The sequence below is a fragment of the Aythya fuligula genome, chromosome 12 (genome assembly GCF_009819795.1).
Source record: "Aythya fuligula isolate bAytFul2 chromosome 12, bAytFul2.pri, whole genome shotgun sequence".
Taxonomy (NCBI): Eukaryota; Metazoa; Chordata; class Aves; order Anseriformes; family Anatidae; genus Aythya; species Aythya fuligula.
This window is the reverse complement of record NC_045570.1, coordinates 6940101-6964727: the sequence shown is the minus strand read 5'-3', so window position 1 is coordinate 6964727 and position 24627 is coordinate 6940101. Positions and strand designations below refer to the sequence as shown.

Sequence of the window (24627 nt, the reverse complement as noted above, 5' to 3'; positions counted from 1 at the left end):
CTCTGCACTGCTTACTGGAGGGGCCCAGCACTGGTTTCCTGCGAGGCTGATCTGCTGGTACAGTGGAGCCCTTTCTGGGCCAAGAGAGGGCTATTGCTAGCCATTACTAGTGATCCAGGATCACTGGGTTGTAAGGAATCTGGGCCTGCTGCTGATGGGGGCCCAGAGGAATAGCACAGACGGTTTCCCAGGTGTCCCCATGGACGTGTTGAATGAATCCTTTTAGCACATAGTGGTTGTAATAGAAATGGTTACGTTAACAATTCCCGGTTAGAAGAACAGAATCCCGGTTTCTGCATTGCTGAAACACCAAGAGTGCAGTACAGATTGTAAACCCTCAAATCCAAAACAATCTGTCTAGGAGCAATGAAAAGGTGAGTTTTAATATGTCTATCAGCTTCAGATGCTTGTATATGCTAGGAGATGTTTGATATGGGCACATGCATTGAACATAACATGGGCCCAGATCTTCAGTTGCTTTGGGAGAACGTTCAGAGCAGCTGAGGGTAAATGATTTAAAACTGGGCATTGATTTATGGCAGGGAAGAAAGAGCTTTCGTGTCTCTCGGGCATGGTGCTGCCAAGTCTCATAGTCTTTAGGAGAAGCTGTTCAGTGCTGAGCAGCTGGGCAATAACAGGACCCTGGCAAAGGAGCTGCAGCTGTGCAGCCACCTTGTCCTCTCAGGAACACCTCTGCTCTTGCACAAGAAAAGCCTCTTGTGTCTTCTGCTTTAGGGCCTTTGCCCTCCTGCTCCCTATCCTAATCATCAGCATCTCTGATGTGTCGTTACAGCAGCCATGAGTTGCAGAATGCTGTTGTTAATGATTTCTGGACTTGTCCTGTATTAAATAATTCAAGGACAAGATTTGCTGACAGATGTCCATAATTGTGTCTTTAGGAACACAGGAAAAGGCCAGGCCCTCTTCAGGCCAGGCCATCGTAATGCCTACACTGAAGTTTTGCTAAAACAGTCTCTGGTGGGGGAGGCATTAGGGATCATTGCCACTAGCCCTGGGTGGTGTGCTTCTTTTGGGGTGTGTTTTTGGAAGTTCAGATTAGAAGTTTTCCTGCAGTCAGATTTGCAACTTTCCTCCAGATTGCAGACTATATGGAATGAAATCAGGAAGGATCGTGCCTCCAGAGCTCTACTTCACCAGAAGTAATGGGGTTTCCAGTGCCGAGTTAACAGTCCTTGCAGTTCTTGCTACAGTCAGCATCCGGAAATATTTTATAGGGAGTGAATCCTTGTTTGGCAGGCAATAGACTGACTAATGCATCTCTTCCATTGCTAATTTTGTGATTAATATTACAGATGCATAAATCTCTAAGGATCTGGGGGGAGGGAGGGGTCAGATGTGGTTTGCATAAGTGTTTAGAAGTTTGGATGCTTTTCCCAGCTACTTGACCCTTTTGAGCTGGTTGCAACCCTTGTGTGATTCCACAGAAACCAGCAGAGTGTGGCACCAAGGTTTATTTTGGCTCTCTAATAATTAAATTGGGTTGAAGATACCATGAGATCAGGCTCTTTTTGAAAGGCTACTGGCATTTTGTTCTGATCTTGGCTATAACTACTACCCAGTCGCTGTCATAGCATCTTGGCATGAGCAATCCCAGTGTAGGCAGAAGCCAGAATTCAAACCATCACAATTTGCCATTTCTTTCCCCTAGGAGCTGATTATGACACGTTGCTATCCCTGAGCACACAGAAGAAAAGGCAGAGGTTGTGCCTGATGATAACTTTCTAGATTTGGCCAAATAGGTTTGACAGATTCCTCTGCTTGAGGCCCATCAGTAAACAGCATATCTCACTTACCTGTCTTTGAAGAAAAATGTTTCTCCTCTAATTTGTGCGACTCCATCAAACACGATGTCATGCTTGCACAGCTCTGGAGTGACAGGTCCAAGGGTAGGACGTGGGCCTGGGCCTGGGCCTGGCCCTGGTCCGGGTTCGACATCGGTGGATACTTCTGTAATGGTGAACAGAGAGAGCCTGCTACACTGAAAGGCAGTGCTGGGTGGGTAACACGTGAACTCACAAAATTTATAGAAGGGGAATGATTCTGAGGTGGTGCTCAAAGGGGGAAACAACTTCAGTATTAAAAATTCTAATAAAGAAGGGTGGTTGCAAGTTATGAAGATGAATTTGGAACAATTTGTATGTGGCCTCTGTGTCTTTATCACTAATCAAAATGTGTTCTTTAGAACGTGCTCTTTGCCATCAGGTTTATTTTATTTTGTTCTACTTTTTGGCTGTTTCTTAGACATCAGTCTGCTTTCCTTCACTAAACACAATGTGCATGTAGCGGGTTTAAGGTGATAGGAATGGAAAAAAGCCAAGTTTTTTTCCCCAAACAATTGTATTATATAGAAAGCCATTTGTGTAAGGGTTATTTCAGGTACAAAGAAGCATGAAAGACAGTTTTGTCTTGGTTTTTGAGGTGTGACTTGAGAAAATTGGGTTAAATTCTGAACTCTCTCAGCGATATGCTGTGCAAGCTTAGGAAATTCACTTAACCCTGCCCATGTCTCAATTCCCACTCTTAATTAAAGCACCTAAGAACAAGAGGAAAAAAAAAAAAAAGATTGATATCAGATTTTTGATAAAAAGGTCTCTTGCGGTAATCATTTTGGTGTATTCTTATCATTTTTAAAGTCTTAAATACTGTAGGATGTAGTCACAATTAGGAAGATATCTCAGTAGAAAAGGGAAAAGTACAGAAAGAGAAATGGTATGGATTTTCCTAGGCTGTTTAATTGACCGTAGTATATTTTTGCCTTCAGAACGTGGAAGATAGTAAAATGCAAAGGAATGATTATGATTAAAGTACCTTCCATTTATATAAGTGTGTCTGTGGAGAAAGTAATGAATTTTAAAGATGTACCAGCATAAAAACACTTTCTTCTCCAGGAGCTTGCCAAATATGTTTACATACATCTATCACCTTCCACACATTACCTGCAAACGTTATCGTGCCTGTACAACCTGAATGTGGGAAGTCAATGGGATCTCTTTTCCAGCTGGGAGAGGAAGCAAACCCCTTCCCCTCCTACAGACAGTTGCAGTCTGGGAAGCTCAGGGTGATGTAGACAAAAACACCCCCATTGGGTATTTCAGGCTAGAGAAAACCATAACATTTCATTGTCCCAGTAGAGGCAAGAGGAACTGGAATCTACAAGTTGGGAATTTATCAGGGGAGCTCTGGGGATAGTTCACTAAATTTGGTGACTCATTATCCTTAAACTGTGATACTTGCTTGGAGTAGGAGCCCTGCTAGTAGTGTGAAACAAAGGATGTCTGTGGCATTCATGATATTGGGCAGTATGAAATCCCCTGCAAGTTCTGAGTCCCAAATTCAGCCTGTGCTGTGTGCTCTTCTGCTGAATCTGCTGCTGAGGAAGGCCTTACCGTATAGCTCCTGGATCCCCTTAATGTCATCCTGAGACAGTCGGAAGTTCTTGGTGTAGGTGTAGATGGGGGCCATGAGAGCTCCCGGGTCCTCAGAGTGCTCCAGTCCCATAGCATGGCCAAATTCATGTGCAGCGACCAAGAAGAGGCTGTATCCTGAGTAACACAGAGTTCGTATCAGCTGCTTTGTGTCAAAAATGTACCGCACAGGTTAGTCATGGTCTTATTTTCCTTGCTGTACAGGAAAATCTCCTAATCATAAACATGGTAATTAGTAATTACAGTCTCTAATTATGTATGTCATAGATACACCCAGAAATATTCCAGTGGAGAGAGTCTACAACCTCTGCTGTAGCTGATGTTTGCTGCAGCCTCACTTGTGACTTTGTCTTAGTACTTCTGTGAAAAAAGGAAGTGTATCAAATCATAGATTTTTCTTTAAGCACAGAAGAATTAAACTTGCAATCTAGATCTCAAATCTTCTTCTGTCCTGAAATGGTACTGAAATGTTTAACAGGTCTGTGTACCTCTGTCTCTGAACAAAGCCTGAATCAGCACTGTTGTACCAAATACTAAGTTTAAAAAAAAAATCTTTTATCATAGGATGGCTTTTAATCAATTATGTCCAAACAGTCTCTGAAATATGGCATTTATTTTCCTCCTAAAAGAGAAAGGAAAAATATTCAGAAGCCTGAACCTAGCACTTGTTTGTAGATGTGTAAAATGCCTTTTGCTTTATTTAATTTTATCCATGTTACAAATAAAGGCTAATATTCATGAAAATAACTTTAAATACTGATATTCACCACACAGACACAACATAAAGCTCCCTCCTTTTTTCTCTTTTTTTAAACATTTTTCTTCATCTTTAGCAATATCTGTCACAAGTGTTCATTGTTTACATTTAGCATTTGTTCCTGGTTTGTCCGTTCTTGCATAACTAGAGAAGTACCGTAGTCCTTGGGAGTTTGGATTTGGAGGGAAAAATTGGTCATGAAAGAAACACTTTTTCAATTACTTTTTTTTTTTTTTTTAAAGGGGGGGAGGGTGGTTTTTATATTTTGGAAATACACTTCCACTGCAGTTTTAGGGAGACTTAATGTTTCAGGCAGATGAGCCCTGGGGTGACTTGTTAAGGTTTTTCTCCCATTTGAATGTAGGGGTTTTGCTCAGATACTGGGTGGGGGAGAAGTGCCATAAACAGAAAGGAGTGATAGGTGTGAGAATGAAATTGTAACGAGCGTGGTGCCGTCCTTGTGCTCAGTGTGCTGTTCCCATTGCATGGCTCTGAGAAGAGGAGTTACCTTGGTCCGGACAGAAGCCCCACTTGCGGTCGTCGTCGTAGCTGCTGGTGGAAGCACACCACAGCTTGCCGTCATTGCGACCTGCGCTGGTACAGGAGTCGTACTTGTTCCCAAGGAAGATGAAGGGGAACACGCAAGGGGCTCCCTCTGAATTTCCACCGACTGTTGACATGGCTGTGGAAAGCGATCGGAAAACACATTGAGAAGGGAATCCCTTTTGTAGGATTAAGCTGATGCATCTTCTCCTAAGCTACACGTGAAAAAGAGAGAGAAAATCTGCAATCCTCTTAACTAGAGAGTATGATTAAAACTAATAGTGAAGAACAAAATCCTCTGACACAGGAAAGAGGCCACTGCAATGAACTTGCCTTTAGTTCTGGTGGGAAAGAGAACAAGCCCTGGACCCAGGTGCACAGCTTAGAGAAAGAAGCAGTTAGTGGTGTTCTGTGGAAGAGGATTGCACAGTGAGTACTTCTGTGGGGCCACTTTGATAATGCCTTTCCTCACAATGCTTTGAAGTGTCTCAGCTAGGTTTAGTGTCAGGAAGGTTAAAGGGCTACTGATTATCAACTGGTTGGTAGTTGTCCCACTGAAGTACTAGCTTTCAAGGAAAAAAGTGTCCTGAAGAGTAGTCAAAATGTCATCAATTCCTAATAATTGATGACATTCTCTCACAGAATAGTGAGACAACATTCAAACATTCTCTCACAGAATAGCTATAAACATTCAAACGTTCTCTCACAGAATAGTTATAAAATAGGGTGGCTTTTTTTTTTTTTTTTCTTTTGATAATACTAATGCAAGAACTTGCAGAACTTTCCCGCAACTGCTTTCTCAGCTGTATAGCATATGGCAGTAATATATAGGAAAAAACACTTGCCTATGTGCACATACAAATATTTTCTGGAGGGAAGAGCATGAAACTAAATCAAAAATTACATGTTGAAGTAGGTATCACAAAAAACATGACAGAAATATGAAATTCATTTAATTGAGTTAATTAAATAGGAATACAACCTAGGAATTACTTTCTTTGGAATTACAATTCCTTTCAAATTATAGTCTGTCTTCTTAGAAGGTACAGAAGAGCAGCACAAAGGTAAAGCTGGTTGTCTCCCTGATTATTATTATTTATTGATCACAATTAATAAGCCAGGAAATAATGAGCACAGCTGCCAATAACAGTTTATACCGGGGGGGAGGAGGGAGGAACAACTTAAACCCTTTTGTTGTTCCAGTAACAGAGACTCTATTATCTAGGAGTTTTGATGTATTGATTCCAGATACATTGGTTCTTCTGCTTGTTGGACCATGCTTTAGATTTCTACCTTCCTAACTATGTAGCAAGTTATATTGAGTTTGATCCTTTATATTTCTATTTTTTTAAATCATCTGTAAGGTAAAATTAAAGGGTTAAACCTGGATGTCAGAATTAATAAGAAACCAAACACTGATACAAACCCACAGTTGAAATTGCTAGGCTGTTTTCAAAGGACTTGAAATACAGGGTGCATCTGTGTGCTCTCAGCTGGCCTTTGTGCCAGCGGTGGGCTGAAGTTTATGGTCTGTCATGTACGATCGTAGCTGTGCCTTGCCTCCGGTAAAAGGCTGAGATTTTAGAACTGCAGCAGCTAAATAGCTATGGCTATAGCCTATATCCTAAATTGAACACCTGCCAAGCTATAAATTATTTTTGTTCTTCTACGTAGTAAAATTCAAGTTTCAGAATATCAAAAACTGTGAAGAAAGCAGATGTTTATTTTTCTGGGTAAACCATTTCCCTTAGTTCTCCCGAACTGCTCAGAAGATCTATTAGCTGGAGCTTACCATACTAAACAGGATTACCTTTTTTTCCAATGTAAATGTTAAGTGTTACTTATTGACAGGTATAAGCTAAAATATCAGTCATGGTTTATTCTGTCACATGAGACTTCTCTTCCAGGGCCATTAACAAATTGTAGTCTACTCAGTGAACATTCCTATGGTTCAAGGACTTCCGTGTGTCCCTTGTAAGTCTGGTGTAGTGCTGTATGCTACATGCAGTATACTTTAAATAGATTGCTTGTCTTAGTTACTTCCTTGGCCACCAATGGGTAAACTGTGCTTTACTCATTGACCTTTACATGCTCTGGTGTATGTGTAAAACAAAACAACAACAAAAACCTTCAATTTTCATTACTTAAACCAATGACAAATGAGACTGTTCCACAAACAACGTTCCCCTTACCAGTCTCTGGACAGAATCCATATTTCTTATCTCTATCGTAGTCTTCAGTGGTTCCACACCATCGGTACCCATCTGTCCTGCCTTCTGTTGTACACTGGTCATAGGACTGGCCTTGAAATTTAAAGGGAAATTTGCACGGCTGCCCGTCGCCGTTGCCACCCATCGTAAAAAGTGCTGTTGGGAAACCAAAAGGTGGAGATGTCAATACCCAATGCTCAATATCCACAAGGAATCATAATGTGCCAGTGGTGATGTGTGAAGGTCTTGACAGTGATTAGTTATGCATTGTGTGCAGTGCTGCTCACTTAAAACCTCTATTTTACACCAAAAAGGAAATGCTTTGAGAAGACGGGCTGTTACAGTCTATCAAGTAGGGGAATGAAGAGCACAAAGGAAGACCTCGCTATGAGTGAACTCAGAATGAAGAAAATCTAAGCTGTTGGAATGTTAGCTAGGATGGTAAACATCGTACAAAACCATGGACAGGCTAGATTGGTTTTCCTAATTGTCTTGTGCTTAAGTTTTCTGCTTCTTTAAGATGCTGGCTTATGGCAGAGTTAGCCAGATGATATATCCTGGAGGCATTTCCCCTAGGCTTTGCTTCTCACTTCCAGAGTCCTTGCAGCTGGGCTCAGGCGCTCCCTAGATAAGCAAGACAGGAAGAACAGGAGTCCTGCGACCCAGCTGAACACTGGGGGCTCCTCCTGCCTCCTGCTTTGTCAGGGTCCCCAGTGTAGCTGAAGCAGCCATAGGTCTTCTAGGGGGTGTTTGTTGTTCATGCACATACATAGACAGGTCCCCAGGGCTCACCATTGAGAATCACAATTCTCTCATGTGGGTGAAGAAGGATAAGTTAGCCTGAGCCAGGAGTTCTGGGACCTGTTCGGGGATTTTAGTAAATTCTCTGGCATATCCAGTGGAAGACAGATATACATGTAATCCTGTACTGGTTTAAAAAAAAAAAAAAAGTCCAAAGGGAATTCTATGAAAATGCAGATGCCTCAGAGCATCTGATGTCTTTTGAATCTGCCTGTCTCTTCTCCTGGCCACTCCTTCAGGAATCCTCAGTGTCTGTGAGTGCCACATGCTGGTGGGAGGAAGCCCTCAGGGCAACAAAATGGGTCAGGCCCTGCACTGAACTGAGACCAAAACAAATCCTCTGTACAGCCATATGCTAATTCTCCTTGAGATTTAAGAACAGCACCCTGAAAAGAAGTAACTCTGCATGAATTCCCAGTATAAAGAACACCTAATGTGGCCTTTTTAAGGTGCCCAGGGGGTCACCTCTCTCTCATTCCCCATTTAAATCCAAAGCTAAAACCCAAACACATATGCAGGAAGGCTTGCTAATTTGTTTATAACTTTGCTGTTATCATTTCTGATGACCAAAAAGCTCTTGTAGCCCCAGTGTCTTTGTGTAGGTTTTGATGGTTTTTGTCTTTGCTTAGTCTGATGCACTGCTGGGAAGAGACATTGTTTATGAACAGGCTTCACTTTTTAGAGTAGGGATAAATAAAAAGTCAAGACCTTTCCAGGCTGAAGGGCAACTGAGAATGGTTCTGATGATGGGATGTTGTGACACGAGTGATTGATTCACTTTGCCTTTTCCACTTAAATCAGTAATTGGCCACTGCATCAGGGGCATGAACCAGCAGGCTACTGAAATAAGTTCCAGTCCCAGTACGGAGAGGACTTGGACCCTGCAGGCCTGGCTCACATGGGTGAGTTTGCAATTCTGATCCTGCCAAGCTCTGTGTCCAGCATCCTTCGCGTGGAAGCAGCCTCAGAGGTCCTGTCTCTAGGCAAAAGGTGCTATCAGTGTAACTGCAACACACACTGTGCCTTCCTCAAAGAACAAGCTGCAAATGTAACAGAATAAAAGGAAAATACAAACAAGTTAGGGAACATACTAACTAGAATTATGTTTATACTGATGCTTTTTTTTTTTTTTTTTAATGATAGATTTGGAAAGCAGAATTAAGCTGAGTTGTTTAGATGACTCATTTACCACATGAGCTGCTTCCAGCTCGAGACCTGGCACGCTCTGTATTTTAATGGCTTATTTTTTTTAGGATTGGTTTAAACATGGCTCAGTTGCAGAGACCATATAGAAAGTTGGTCTCATACTGCTTTGCAAGGAGTCCTTCTGAGTCACAGTCAGAAAACAACTTTTAATTTTGCTTGAGGTAACATCACGTGATGGTAACCTCCGTGGTTTAAGATTGCAAAGATGCCCTCCTGCTCCCTGATTAACTGGAAGAGGCTTTGCTTTAACATAAACAAAAATTAAGGAGACGAGATCAGTTTCCCCCAAAACATTACAAAAGGTTTAGTGACGTGTAAGATCTTTAAAAGGGCCTGACTCTTGCTCTGCATCATGCCAAGTTCAACAATTTAAGAATTAGTAAAGTTCTACAGCTGTGACAGCAGATTCAGACTGGACACTGCTAATCCGTGAGCTGTGCTGGTGGTTCTTCCCAGAAAAATCAGCCTCCTGTGATGCAAGGAAACCTTGGGCTGGAAGGCTGCTCAAAACCCAGTGGCACAGACCTAAGGTGGAGGTAGCTGCAGCTGTGTGAGGTGAGGGCTCTGCCTGGGAGAGCAGGCAAGCAGCAGTGCCAGGCTGTTTTATCAGTGTCCAGTGCAAGGGAGGTATTTGATTCCTCTGCAAGCCCAGCAGCCCACCTTTTTCTGTTGCTCCTATTCAGGACGCTGCCTGGGGTTCTGAGCTGGTCTGACCCAGCCTTCTGCCTTGAATGAAGGTCTTGGTGTGAAAGATGGCATAACAGGGAAAACCAAGCTGGGTTAAACCCCAGCCACCTCTCGGCGATGTGTGACCAGCTGATTAGGGTTAGGGTGGGCATCTCTCCTTCATAGGGGAGGTTGTGGAGTTAGGCAGTTAGCAGCAATGGTAGGTGTTGGAGGACAAAAGTTAGGAGCCCAAACTCCCTGTAGTGTTAGTGGAGTTTGGTAGAGTGATTCAGTGCCCTTGGATCCTATATGGCAAAGGAGAGGTTCCACACATCTACGTAAGACTCATGTAGTAGGTGGGTAACTTTCTACTTTCCCTTATTCTGCTTTGGAAACATAGTTGAATCAGGCTACAAAATTAGGATGCAGACCTGAGATTAACTTTAGAAAGGCCTGGTGCAGTACCACAGCCCTAAGGAAAGTGTTTCCAAATGTGCAGTGTGGCGTATTGGGAAGAACTGAAACTAACTTTGGTGAATTAAAAGGCGGAGGAACAAACACTGACAACTAGGAATGTTGCCCCCAACACAGGCTATATGATGTAAATCCTTCCCTATCTGAATTTATTAGCAGGGGTTAGCAAATGGAGTCTTGGAATAATGAGTGAACAATACTGCTCTGAATTTAATAAGAAACATCTGTGCATAACTGCTCAAGGATCTTGCAAAACAATTACATCAGAAACAAAAGGCTGAAACCCTTCTGTTCCGTTTCAGAAACCTTGACACAAGCATTTCCAGGAACACCAATTTTTTGAACCAACTCTTGAACAACTTACTGAGAGTGCTTCACTGCTCACATTTTCTGTCTCATCCAGTTCTAGGGTTTTACAAAGGTATCAGTCATGGTGTGTGAATGCCTGTTTGTCCAGCTACCTATAATTTGGGCTTCATTCCTACAGTATCTGAGGAATGAAGATACAATTTCATGTGTTTTAAAAGAATAAACCCACTTCTGCACTTTTCAAGCTGGAAGGATTAACCTTTGAGAGGGAAGAGTTGAGGAAATATGGGGAACGAAGGAGATGACAAAGTCTGAGGAAAGAATGATTCTGTGGTTGCGTGCATGCATGCAATGTACTCAAGTAAATGTTAGGCTAAAGAGGCTAGTTCTGAAAGGGATGTAGATAATTACATATATATATTTTGATTAACCGAAATCTGTTAAAAGTTCATACCCCTGCTTGTTTACCTGCTATAGTCCTAAATAGCTGTTATCGAGAGCTGGGATCTACCGTGGTGTGACATATAATGAGCAATCAGGTTTTTGGAAATAAAAAACAAAACTAAACTTTTTTTTTTAAATCATAGTAGGGCTAGAAGACTGATTATATTCCACAAGAGATTTTCTTTGCCAACTGCTGCCATGATAATACAGAAAAACTTATACTGGAAAGTGTACAATCCTGAAACTAAACTTGAGAAATTCCCCATCTGTTTAGTGTTTGGCTACAACACTAAACCAGAGATAGCAAAGAACTTTTGAAAACAGGGTATGCAAACTTTTTCTACACATGCATATTTGTGATCTGTAAAAAAAAAAAAAAAAAAAAAAAAAAAAAAAGTGTACTTAACTGACACATGCAGAGTAACACACACGTGTTTCTACAGTATTTGCTGAGGCTTCCTGGGACGTGTCAGGCTGTGCTTGTGCATTCTTGTCCTGGCAAAACCCTGACCATGTCTCATTTTGTTATCTTGGCATTTTAAGCATCACTAACTTTCTTTAAGCAATCTGCATTCTCTTTCCTCCTACTTCATGTAGCCATAACTTTATAAATAAATTTAGCACTGTTATTCCAACCAGGATTAGCACAAGTCTAACAGAAGTTCCACTGTTCTGTTTTGATCTCTTTCATAGCCCTGCTGTTACTTGCTATGCGCTAGCAGTAGCAGGCAGGAGATCTAGTGATGCTGTGGGACCATTGCTAAGGATGTCAGGTAACAGGAGTGAGGAAACACTGCCTGCTGCCAAAAGCTGATAGCAACTGGTTGTGTACAAAGGGCAAAAATGGATATGGGAAACTGCAGTATGGGGAGTGTACGGCAATGCAGGTGCCAGCACTGGAGCTGGCAATCAGGAGATGGCACAAATGGTTAAAAGCCCCTTCGAGTCTCTGCTCTTCTCTCTTCTGGTAAGTCAGCACTGCAGCTACAGCTAGTTATACTTCCTTGCTTCTCTAAAGTTTTCCTGCTGTGTGCTATACAGAAGATCAAAGTAATGCTTGCACAGTAATGAATTAGCTGAAATCTTGTATCCAGTGGGTTCATCAAGAGTTTCAAGTGTATGAATACACTCCTGATGCTTAGCAGGAAACACGTTATCATATAATTTCATGTTAATGATATTATGTGTATTTTATATAAAGTTACGGCTGCATGACAGCACTACACAACTTGTCTAATCTGCAAATGAGTGTTTCCTAAAAGTCCGATTGCAAAATAAATTGCTTGTAAAGCCAAGGATTCTGTTCAGATTTCAAAAAGCTGAAAATTCAGTATGATTTTAGCTGTCTTAGACCCACTTTTTGTACAGATGCTGACACAGAATTAGGATTTCTGACAGTGTTCCTGTACCTAAAGTGAACGACTGGAGCTGCTCCATGAGTAAGAGTACTAAGGCAGACGTTGAAACAAAACCCTAAACTCAAAACGTGAGTGCTCTCCTAGCTAGCAATTAGCAGTGCGCCAATTTATTAATGACTTTGTACCAGCATGGACATCCACTTGCAATTCAATCATTTTCATTTTGAAAAGCAGTCAAAGGACATTTAAAGGGTTGTTGTGACACTAACAGTGTCATGTTGCCCAAAGAGGGCTCCCAGACTCAGGTGGCCTGGGCGAGCAGTTGCTAAAACCGGTCACTTGGTACGTGAGGTTACAGAGACTTGGCTTAACGGGGTTCCTCCTGAACTGTCAGGCTTTTTCAGTTGCTGCTCTTGAAGGAGATGCCATTGCAATTGTTAGTGGAATGGCTTGTGATCTGGGGAGAGATTTTGGTCCTTTAGTGTGCTTTATCTCTGAGTTTGTCCCTATCCTTATTTTAAAATGTGGTTGGTTGCTCCCGGGTTGTGAAACGGAACCTTTGTATCCCTGATGTGTACGGGGGGCCTGTGTGCTTCAGGCACGTCTTCAGTGTGTCCTTGGTTTTAAGGAGAGGACTGGGCCTTGCGTCACTGTCAGTTACAAATTCTTCTACACTGAGGGATTCTTTAGGGAGTGTTAAAATGGAGATACTAAAGATCAATAAATCTAGGTCTACCAGAAAGGAGATGGAAAAAGTACAGAGAGAAGGGATAAACAAAGCAAGTAGGGACCAACCTATCAGGGAGCAAAACATTTGAAAAAAAACTTCCACTTACACTCATGGGGACAGAAGCCATATTTGCCATCTGCATCAAAGTCTTTTGTTGTGGAACACCAGAGGAACCCGTCACTGCGTCCTGCGTCTGTGCAGCTGTTGTATTCCTTACCATTGAACCAGAAGGGAAACTTGCAGTATTCTCCATCTGCGTTTCCATACTTCACTCTAACCACTGCAAAGAGAACAGATGCAATGGGGAAATTAGTCACCGACCAATATCAAAATTAGTCTCTGGACCTGTTTTTCTTTCTCCTATTTTTTCTTTTTTTTTTTTTTTTTTTTTTTCCTCTGGAGAATACTGATACAGAAATGTAATGTGGATTTCCACTTTGAAATTCTGTATGCTGTTAGTCTCTCTATTGGCAAGATGATCAGAGCTGAAATAATAACTGGTAATTTTGAGAGAATTACATAGATATTACTCATGGTGAAGTGTTAGAACGAACAGGCCTTAAAATCAGCCCAGAAAAATATATATGTTGTTGTTACTATGGCAATGCAAACTTCTAAACATGCCATTAATACATTTAGTAATTTAGCCTCTTTGGTAATGTGGTCTAAAGTGTTCAGTATAGTTTGAAAGGTTCCAGTTGAGCATGAGCTTGACTATGCCTTGTGCCTCATAAACCACATCGGTATTTGCAATTTGACTTGAACAAGATCTGCTGCACTGGGGGATATGGTGGTAATGCAGGCACACCCTGCTCCCAGGTTTTATTTCCATTTGTCACACGTAAACATTTTTTTCTTAAGACTGCAGTGCTGGTGCTCTAGCATACGTTACTGTACAAATAACTCGCTTATCCATAGCACTTCTAGTAGCAGGAACTACCTAAGCAGTATATCCAGTGATACAGAAAACAGTTTCCTCCTGTTCGTTATTGTTCTGAGGCAGGAATCCAGCCCAGTTACTACAGACACCAGTTGAGGTTCTGCTAAAGTCAAAAGAAAGCCAAACAGAGGGAATTTGACTATTTTGGTATTAAAGTTCAATTATTTTTTCAGTGGGAGGACAGCTGAGAAAACTGGATTTTGAAATGAAAAGTAAACATGAATTTGCATTCTTATTCTAAGATTTCCAATTTATTTTACAGTAAGAGAAATATAATTAGTAATATATGATTGTGGTGAAGTCTAGGCAGAATAAAACATGTTCCAAACTACTAATGCTTGGTCTTGTTTGTCTAGGTCAGGTGATGGTCTCTGGACTTCAGTTGCTTCATTGTAAAAGGCAGTGGCCAACTGCCTGCTAAGGACACTTGGAGTTGTTCTTAATCCACTCGGCATGAGGGATTTATATTTCATTTGTTTATGACAAACGCCATGAGTATGTACATTCTTATTCAGGCAGATGGTTCCATTTTTAAAGACCGGAGCCACAGTTTAAGTCATCATAAAGGGGAGGTCAGCAGAAAAGCGCTGGACGCCTCTTACAAGTGAACAAGGTATTGCCGCTTGTGCACTGAAGCATTCAGAATCACAGTCCTGGCTTTGTACTTTTCCCACCCTTTGTGCAGCATCAGGCCTCTTATTAATTCATTTTTTTTCAAGGGGTAATGGTACAGGAACAGAAAGGGAAATCCTATGGAACAGTCAGGAATTACATAAGCATTGTGTAGAGAACAATTTAAATTGTGTGAATTAATTTTCATCTGTAGGAATATTTTCCCTAACATTTATTGTTGTGTCAATGAAAACATTTTAATGCAGTGCCTGAAGCAGCGCTAAAGCAGAGCAGTCAGCAGACCATATGTTCTGAAGCATTTAAGTTTGGTACCTTGCCCCTCTCCAAGAGTCCACAGTTCATCATCATCAAAATGGGAGTCTCCTCCAATTCCTGGCCCCGGCGCGAAGGCGTGAGCCAGGAGACCGTCTTTGCCATCAAACGGATAGCCATCGCCATGTTCTGCAGGAGAAAGCAGACAAATAAAGCAGTTTCTAATGACCTCAACTCTGTCAGAGTGTGTACATGAATAATGATTATCGTATGTACTTTCCCACCCAAGGCAGCAGCAGAATATTCTAGTGAGTGGTATGGGCTGGGCTGGCAAGACTGAACTGGAAGACAGGAAGCCAATTCTTACAGAGAACATGAAGTGACAGTCCTGTGGTTGTCAGAGCGTGTTGTTTTATATATCGCAAGTATTGTGGAAGGGACTCAAAGGCTGAGAAGAGCAGTGAAATGTAGTACATTGGATGTACGACTGCATGCACACTGTTACTTCTCTGTGGAGACTGGTAGGAGCTATACAATAAATGTTGTGAATGAGAGAGATTTTTTGGAGTACTTGTTTTGGTCCCTAGCACAGACTTTAAGGTAAAGGCAGACTTCTTGTTGCAGGCTGCTTTTGTGCCTCAGACTGCTGTGCTCTTTTCTTTGCACAGGATACCGACTATTTAAGCAGGAAAGCAAATGATCTGCATGTTTCTCAGCAGTGAGCATCTGGAAAGCTAGCTCTTATTCAGCGCCCTGCGTCCTCTGAATGAGCCTATCCCTCTTCCACATCAACCACTCCGAGACTCAGGCTGCTCACAGGGCAACAGCATTTTAAGTAGCTCTCCTGTAATTGCACTGTAGGCTTTTCTTGGAAGTACACCGCATGTGGGTAAGGCAGGCTGGCAAGGGCATAACCCTGGTATTCATAGCTTCCCCACCGCAGTGACCTGTGCTTCAAAGCTGGCTGCCAGCATCTCCAGTTGCATCATTTCAGGCCTTTTGGTCTGATGGCTTGCCATTTAGCAGAAGCCTTCAATACACAGGCTTGATTCTCTATTCTGTTACACTGATTTCATGCTGCTGTCAGCCTCTTAATACTAGTTCAGTTCATTCATTTCAGTAGGCTACTGTGTCAGTTGTTCAGGGAGTGAGATTTTGACATGAATTTAGATACTTCACTCCCATACTTCGCTTAAAAATGAACAGCATTGGGGATGTCCCAACTCCTGTGAATCTGTAGGCAGTAAGGTGATAAGGATGAATGAATGTGGGAGAAATTCCCCCACTATTTCTGAGCTGAGTATAATCAGCAAGTACTGAAATCAGCAGGAACACTTCTGCTTTTGTAAGACTTCTTTCTTGTGAACCAAGCCAGCCTGGATGAGGATCTGAAGTTTTGGGTTCTGTACAGAATCTCTGAAGCTTTTGAGGTCAACTCATCAGTAGCTAAAGCAAAGAAAACCAGCTTGAAATGGAGGCTTTTACAAAGAGCTCTCTTATTCTTTGAACTGTTCACTTCACTTCCCAAGTCTACCTCCCAAGTGACTGGCTGTACAAGTATCTTCATTAGTATTAAAAATTCTATGACTGCCTGTAAGAAGCTAAAATGCCTCAGGTATACACTGAACAGTTATGTATGCTCTTTCAGAGGAAACCAAAAATAATTGAGAAGGCATGTACATCTAAAATGAATCAAGTTGCTCATCAGCTGAGCAAAAGCCAGAATTTAGCTTAAGATCCATGTTTTGAAATTTTTCAAAACCAAAGAATGTATTGAAAGTCTTCAGTTTGCTATGCTAAAGAACAGAGACCAGCTATGGAGTTAAAATTGAAAGGATCAAATCCATTTTTAAGGTCCCATACGTTAGGACCTCTGCCGCTACTACTGGAAAACTGAGCATGGAGCTACAAATGAAGGCTACGATGGCTTTTCATTCTTTTTTGTGGCGGGATGCCAGCTCGCATCATCTGAAGATCTGTACCAATATTTCCTGTTTTTATTTCTGATTTGTAAATTTAGAAATAAAACGTTGCCCCTAGCAATTCTCTTTTGGAAAGATAAATATAGAATAAGGATATTGTATAAATATTTTTCTCTGACTCTCATATAAAAAAGAAAAAAAGTGAAATTAGATCCTAGCCTGTGTAAGCCAAGTGCAAACTAGGACAAGGTTTGCCAGAAAGGCTCACGGGTACTACTTATTGAGGGTAAGTCATTCCAATACTAAGGATTAATGAAAGGAACAAAACCAAAAACATATGGAAAAACAGAAAAATATACCCCATCGGCCAAAATTAATCATAATGTCTGCTTCTCCATCATGTATTCGGTTAAATCTCAGCGGTGTGACATCACTCCAGACTTGAAAGGCTCGGGCAAAGGCATCATCTACTGTCTCGGGATCCAAATCCGGGGTATAGCCTATAATCCTTCGAGGTAAAAGGAAGAGTTAAGAAACACATAAGCCTCCTCCCAGTATTTGTTGCTTACTGATCTTAATGCTGAACAGACTTGGAAAGGGGTTAAGAGGTAACACTGCTCCATGTGAGGTCTGGACTTCACGCTGCTTCAGAGGCGTGTTTAGATGTGGCACTTACTATTTATTTTCCTTTGGAATCGACACAGCACCATGAATTATTTAGACAGAGGCTGTGAAAGTTGCGTGGCATTGGCCGTGCACAAAATATTCAGGGATTTGCATTGGTGCTGGCAAGACAACACCTCATGTTCTTTCACTTGGTTAGATGTGAGACTGACATTTTTGGGACCTACATAATGAGCTCACAGGTCATGCTCTCACTTTAGACCTGAACATACCAGCACATCCCTGATTCATAAGATTTAGCTGCCAGAAAAAAAAGCTCAATATAATTCTGAAAGTCTCAAGGCTGGATTGTTTTTTCTCTAATATCAAGAAAAAAGCAGCCCTTCTCCCTCACCTTCATAACTAGCTATGTATTGTTTTTTGCCAAGTGAATATTAAGTCTCCACCAGTGCGTTGGTTACACTGGTGGTAGGATATATGAGGAAGCACGAGGTTAAAGCATGTGGGATAAGGCCCTACACCTGACTTAAAAAAAGGGAAAACTCATAAATATATATATATTTTAATATATATGTGCTGATTGGACTTATTAGTGCCTTGTATTACAGCCAGCTAACAGCTGTGTAAAGAAAAGTTTCTGACCCTTTTCTGCTGTTGTGTGTAAGGGATGAAACTACTTCACGCATAGGGATAACATTATCAGAGGAGGCATAGCAGCCATATGGAGCTGTGAGAGCTGCCACAGGTTTTTTCAGCATTCATTAAATGGTCCCAGAATGCAGGATGTGTTGAGTCGTAACTCGTGAGGCAGCAGCACACCAGGTCATGCACCTAAGACAAATTTGCTGTTTGTTCTGTCCTGCCAAAGGTTCTGTCCTAGCCCACTTGAGCCAATGGGATGTTTTTATTATGGACTTCAGTAAGAGCTATATTGGTCCATAACCCTCTAGGACAAGAGTTAAAAATGAAAATATGCTGAACCTATTGCAATAGGTTTGCTTTAAATCATTTCACCTGACCTCTAACTGCTGCTCACATCTATGTGCTTGGTCTGTGAGGCAATTTTGAGGCTGCTTAGATCCCCAAACAACGGTGTGATGGCACAGCCTTCTTTCATTGGGGCTGAAATCCCTTGCATTTGCCATAGTACAGGGTATGGAAACAGTGGATTAATTAAGCATGGTGCTTTGCCAGGCTGTGGCAATTGACTGCAGCTTAGCAATTAGAAATTTCTGTGTTCATAAGTGGGCATTTCTGAACTCTTAGAAATAATGCATATACTGGGCATACTATTTTAATACTATGTTGCCTAAATTTTAATACTATATTGCCTAAGTTTTCATGTTCCTCATGTTGTTAGATCATCTGTTTAATAGGGAAAGATCTTAATTTTAAATTTGGTAGAATTGTTTGCTCCCTTTGTTGCATACTACTTTTTTTCTCATTGGCTGGCCACAGAAGGTGAATTTCATTTCATTGGGTTTGTGATTGTTTAATACTGTAAGCTGATAAGCAAATAATGCTTGTTTTATTTTAAAGTTTATTTGGTGATCTCCATTTTTATGGCTGCTGAATGTGGAGGACTGTGTCCTCCTCCACATCCTCTACAGTTTGTAAGTCTTGCAGTCCCACAAAGCACATGGGACTGCTGCTCTAGATCCCGTAGGATGCTTGCAGCAGAGCGGAGAAAACCAAAATCTCTTTAGTTCCATCCAGAACCAGAAAACTGAGTTTTAGATGATTATTCCTGAACCTTTACAATTAGAAATTTCAATGTTTGCTCAAGCATCTAGGAGTTGTCCAAACACAAGGAGATCATAATTCAAGGAATCCTCTGTAGGCTGCTAAACAACTTCCCTGCTTCAAAGTGCCTTGTTCAAAGGCACTACTTCTTAAAAGTGCTCTGGTTACGTACGAGCAACACCCCGCATCGTCAGGCAGTACCTGTATGTTATGTGGTTCTTTTCCCATTTTGGCTTTCTTGGAAAGAAGTTGTAATTGGCCACATCTGGGTTACCACAGCGGGGTTTCTTCATCGTCTCAATTGTATTTTGATCCAAGTCTCCTGTTTCGGGCAGCCCAAAAAATTTCTGCATTTTCTTCAAGGTATCTTTCAGTACAAATAAATTGCAATTGTCTTTTGGGCATCCATAGTACTTATTCAGGTATTGCTTGAAGGGAAAAAAAATAGGCACAGAACAAAAACTTTAAGATTCATAAAAGTGATAGGTAATCATTACAAATACAAACTGTGATTCCATGTTAGCTTTCCATCTGTAATTTGCAAGTTTTCTTTTCAAAATTCCTATTAGTAACCGAGATACCAGCAGAATCGCCTTAATTGACACAAACCATCCTTGATCACACAACATTGCTAATTAAGCAATCATTTCCACTTTTAGCTATCACCTTTACTTAATGAATTGCTTTATTAATAAGTAGAGCATAGAGCTTTAATGTAAAACTACAAAGTAAAAATGAGTTTATCTTTTTTGGTTTCCTTATGATGTATAAATCTGCTTACAGTTTTAGATTTGGTGTATTTTTTTTTTTCCTGGAAGACTCTGAGGAATATTGAGAAACTTGTCAAGTTAAGGTATCAAAGCAATCACACAAATGAGAGCACATTAATTGAAAAGGAAAAAAAAAAAAACAAACAAACACAAAACAGCATTGTTTATTCAAACCACATAAAGCTATTTAAATGTTGTGTGTGTTTGGTTTTGAGTCAGCCGTTGCAAAGACTTTTGAAACATCTCAGTTGCCTGGACAGAGTGGCCAAACAATATCTGCATGCTTTAAAAACCATCGAGTGCTCCAGCAATTGTTAGGCTGGGCCTTTTGGTGTGTCTGTGGTGACATATGACCATGTTTTCTCTCCTTAGAAAACAGTGGTCGTAAAGCATTAAAAAGGCAGCAGAAGTCCATTACTTTGATCTCTTCTCCAAAATAACATCCACCCAAGTCTTTTTCAGTTCCCATTTTGATTGGCAATCACCTGATTTAGTCACCTAATTAGGAGATGTAGCTCAGTTAAGAAAGAAAGAAAGAAAGAGAGAAAGAAAGAAAGAAAGAGAGAAAGAAAGAAAGAAAGAAATGAGGCAAAGAGCAGGTGAGGCATCAGTTCATGCCTTTGAGCCTCTGGATGCACTTTGCAGACACACCACTGTGGTTCCACTTGTGTTAAATCTGCCTCCTGTGATGTGCTGCCCCATCCCAGAGGGGCAGGGGGGCAGTCTGTTCCCTGGTAGCAGTTACAGTTCAGCAGCCTTACTTTTCAAATATGTGCTGATAAACGCTGTATTTATGTTAAACTAAACTGAAGGTAGGCAGCTGTGGCCCTGAGGATCCATACGTGTTCCCCACCTTCTGTGCAGTACACAAGTGAGCTCACACAAACAATTTAGGGTTTAGTAGTTTTTTCTCCTTAAATTCAGCGTTGACTGCCAGAATAACTGAACTTCCTCAGGCAGGGACCAACCCTGCAGGAATGTCTGGCAGCCTCTAGCACGTGGTGAGAGCTGCCATGAAAACATTGCCATTCCAAGTAACAGCGTGACCCCTCACACAAAGCAAACAAGAAAATTTCCACTTATATCTCCAGCAACTGTGTAAAATCCTTAATCAACTCTATTCCTAACTGGAGATTAACAGATATGGCCAAACAGGCTGCTGGCTACTTAGGGGTGTTGGCTTCAGCGTTGGGATCCAAACTGAATTTCGGAAAACCTCTAGTTCAAGTTGTTGCCATTGCTTGGACTGTTAGAAAGGCCAGCTCAATCACATTGTTCAGCACAGGTACAGCTTTAGATTGCTGGATGCACATCCGCACTGAAGAGTAGATAAATGGCTTCAGGTGAAGATGTTAGTTTGGGAGCATCCTGAATGCTAATTACCTACTGCCATCTAATAATTTTCTATCACAGAGTCCAAACAGCTTGACTAACAGTCTGGTGCTGTAGGCTTTATCCAACAGTGAACTTTGCCATTCTCTTCTATGTGCACAGAGATTTCAGGAACCGCAGGCTGCAGTTTAGGGTTGCTTTACTGTGTGCCTAGCTCTAAAGGGAGTGCTACAGCCATGTCCAATGGCAGGTGTTCCCAAACTGCTGTGAGGGCATCCCACACTGGTGCTGAGCGAGGCACAGAGCTCAGGGATGCTGTGGCCGGTGATGCTGCTAGACAGAAAGGTTACCAGTAACACAGGAGAGGAAGAAGCATGCTGCAGGTACTGTACCCAACATATTAACTACAAATCCATGGCAGGAAAGAAACCCAAATAGATAAGGTAAAGGTGTACTTTCCAAAAATGTATCTGAAATATTATAGAGAATTATCTTTAACCAAGGAATCCAAGAAGTTTGACAGAATGACAGCACATGTGAATCTTTGTGATTTGAGTTATTTCCGAGGGAAACCTTACTTTATGTAGTTAATTGACTGAATTTCACCCAGAAGATGGGGGGTAAGACCTCTACATCAGCAAAACAGGAAAGGGTATTTGATGATTGCAGTTGGTCAGGACATGGATTGCACCAACCTTTTTGTTAAGTCCTGGAGTACCTCATTCTACCCTGCCTAGGAAATGGCTCGGAGTTTACTCAGAGAAAGGATTTAATCAAGATGTTACACCATTTCCTTCAGGAGGTCCTCCAGTCACCTCCTGACTAAGCATAGACTATGCTAAGACTTTATGATTTTTATAACAATGTCTTCTGATGTGGTATTTCTCCAGTGAGGGCTGCAGCACTGGCAAGTAATGGTTTCACCATTGCTACCAGTAAGTCTCTGCTCAGAGCTAGTGGGGCCTTGTGGCTTTCTGTGCAATGCACCAAGAACGTGATCAAACAGACCTGTTTAGAGCATCTGCTCCTATCCTGGTTGTAATGTAGTTTTGATATTTTTTGTCTTACCCTCTGTTTGTATCTGCCAATGACGTACCATGACATAGCACAGACTGTACATCAGAACTGAAGTTTACTGAAGAAGCAGGATGCTGCTCTTGCCATTTTAGGTTTGCAGGCATGGTATAGAATGAAAAAAATAGAAAATGAGGCATGATAAAGAATTGTATTTGGTAGGATTCTAAATAACAAGCTAACCCCCTCTCAGTTTTTCCTAAAATGGAGATTTTAGTGAAGATGAGAAATGAACATAACCAGCTGTTCTATGAGGAGAGAATCCTGAAGGAAATGTAGTGTCTGTGTAAACCACATCTTGGCCTAGGCTGCGAAATTCAGTTTCCCCAGAGTCAGCAGGGAGCTGTGGTGATGAGGAATTTTGATCCAGCCCATTAATGAAACGGGGTCCAGCTGCAACATAGCAATTTGTGTCCTGATGCTGAGTGCTGGGGCTGTGCGGGCGGAGGGGGTGAGAGAAAGGCAGCCAGTGAGCTTTACCCAGGGACACAACCAGAAAGACAAAGAAGAAGTGCAGTGTTAAAGCAGCTTGTAATTTTCCTCTGAGTACACATAATAAATAGGTTGTTTGAAAGAAACAGAGACGAGGGGAGATGTGGATTGCTGTTATTGAATAAAAGCCTGACTGTGTCTAAGAAAATAGATTATTTCAGGGTGGTTAAATTACCATTAGACATGTCTGACCCCACTCTCCTCTCCCACACATGCTGCCCCCCATCCCCTGGCTGCCATGCTGCCAAGACAAAAGCCTGGGTGAATGTGTTTAGTTAAGGGCTGAGGAGTGCCCTTTTTGGGTCTGTTTTGTCTGTTTTTCTTAAACTTTCCACGACAGCCCCCATCTGGAAAGTCTCTCTACCCTCCCCCAGACCTTCTTTAACCTGGCAAGCTTTCCCAGGATGCACACCAGCTCCTCAAGAAAAGTGACCAACGTTCAAGCCTCTATATACTAAAATAAGAATAATTTATCTCAATCTTTCTTAATATGGGATCGCTGCTGAAGAAGAGAGATATCTATAATTTACATGCTAAAATAAGGTTAATCCATCTCAATCTCCCCTTAAATGGACTTTCCCATAATGTCACTTTTATGAAGGTCCACAGGGCTAAAATCAGGTTAGAATAAAACGCTGTAGAGTTATGGCCATAATTTGCTAATGTCACTTTCAAAAATCCAAACTCCTTTTTTTTTTTTTTTTTTTTTTTTTTGTTCCAGATTGAATTTAGAAAAGACTATTTCTTTAAATGTCTGAGTTTTTTTGGTTTTTGAAGTCAGAAGTAGTCATAATGGCTCATGAAACTCGAGCTAGCTTTCAATTGTAATTGTCCCTTAAAGCTGTTTATGCAATGCACAGCAAACAATCTGAAAGCAGAGTCCTGAGAGCTGGGTGATGCATGCATTAAGCCCAGGTTTACATAAGTGAGTCGCAACAGCCCTCCGTTCTGTTTGATTTAAGTCAAAAATCAGACATTTCTATTTGCTCTTTTCCCCTCTTACCATTGGAATCTGTTGATTACAGCCATGATGATTTAATGACATTATTTTGTACGTTATACATTCAGACTTAAGAAAAAACAAAAAAAAACAAAAACAACAAAAAAAAAAAAAAAAACACAAAACAAACCAACTTTCTTTGCTGTCTTTAAAATTTTTAAGAGAGGAAACATTGCTTGGCTCTAGTTTTCCCTTCTGAAAGCTGATACCTTTGCTCGCTAGCGAGCGCTTCCAGAGACTCTAGAGAGAGAATGCTGCAGTCATTTCCTAGCCCCAGCTGAAAGAAGAAAGAAACATCTGCTTATGAAACAACAATATAAATCTGAAGCAAAGATGAAACCAACACTTACCACTGCTAGTTCTTTGTCTGTTTTTGGAGTGCTGTCTCCCGGAAACTTAATGATTGGTGACGGTGCAGCTAAAGTTTTGCTAAAAAGATACACTTGGATTAATAGGACTTTAAAAACTAAGCCAAAGACAATGTGAGTCTTCATTCTGCCTAAACTTGTGCTGTCCTCTTTGGAAAAAGCTTTTTCCTGACTGCCTGTCAGTTACTTTAGCTGCACAGTACACCAGTTGCTTATATACACATCTTAACTCTCTGCACCGTTTTCTCTTTTGCTTGCTCTAGCAATTCCTTTGTATGTTTAAAACATCCAGATGCGCAGTCTCAAGCTACCACAAGAGGAAGTCTGAAAACTAGTGGAAACATGAGAAAAGGCAGTTACCAGATGTGATTGCTGTGATTTTAAGGTAGCAACAGGCAGATACTCATTACTCCCGAAAGAGGCACATTTTTTTCTTCATTTGCATGTATGAGAGCAGTTAGTAATGCCAGAGAGCAGCAAAAGGCAAGACCATACTTCATATTGAAGTGTCCGATGTAAATCTTAAATTTAAA

At 41.3% G+C, this 24627-nt stretch overlaps 1 protein-coding gene across 1 annotated transcript in view; it reads right to left on the bottom strand.

Annotated features, from left to right (window-relative positions):
* The window catches only part of MMP2 (matrix metallopeptidase 2), a 35364-nt gene extending 10953 nt beyond the window's left edge, over nt 1-24411 (bottom strand). The window contains exons 1-9 of the mRNA XM_032195553.1: nt 24077-24411; nt 19260-19486; nt 17051-17199; nt 14830-14958; nt 13051-13224; nt 6939-7112; nt 4712-4885; nt 3408-3563; nt 1815-1968 (exon numbers count right to left, since the gene is read on the bottom strand). Of these exons, the coding sequence (XP_032051444.1) occupies nt 1815-1968; nt 3408-3563; nt 4712-4885; nt 6939-7112; nt 13051-13224; nt 14830-14958; nt 17051-17199; nt 19260-19486; nt 24077-24220 (1481 nt within the window). The 5' untranslated portion in view covers nt 24221-24411. The remainder of the gene's footprint in view (nt 1-1814; nt 1969-3407; nt 3564-4711; nt 4886-6938; nt 7113-13050; nt 13225-14829; nt 14959-17050; nt 17200-19259; nt 19487-24076) is intronic.
* Between the last annotated feature and the right edge of the window lie 216 nt (nt 24412-24627).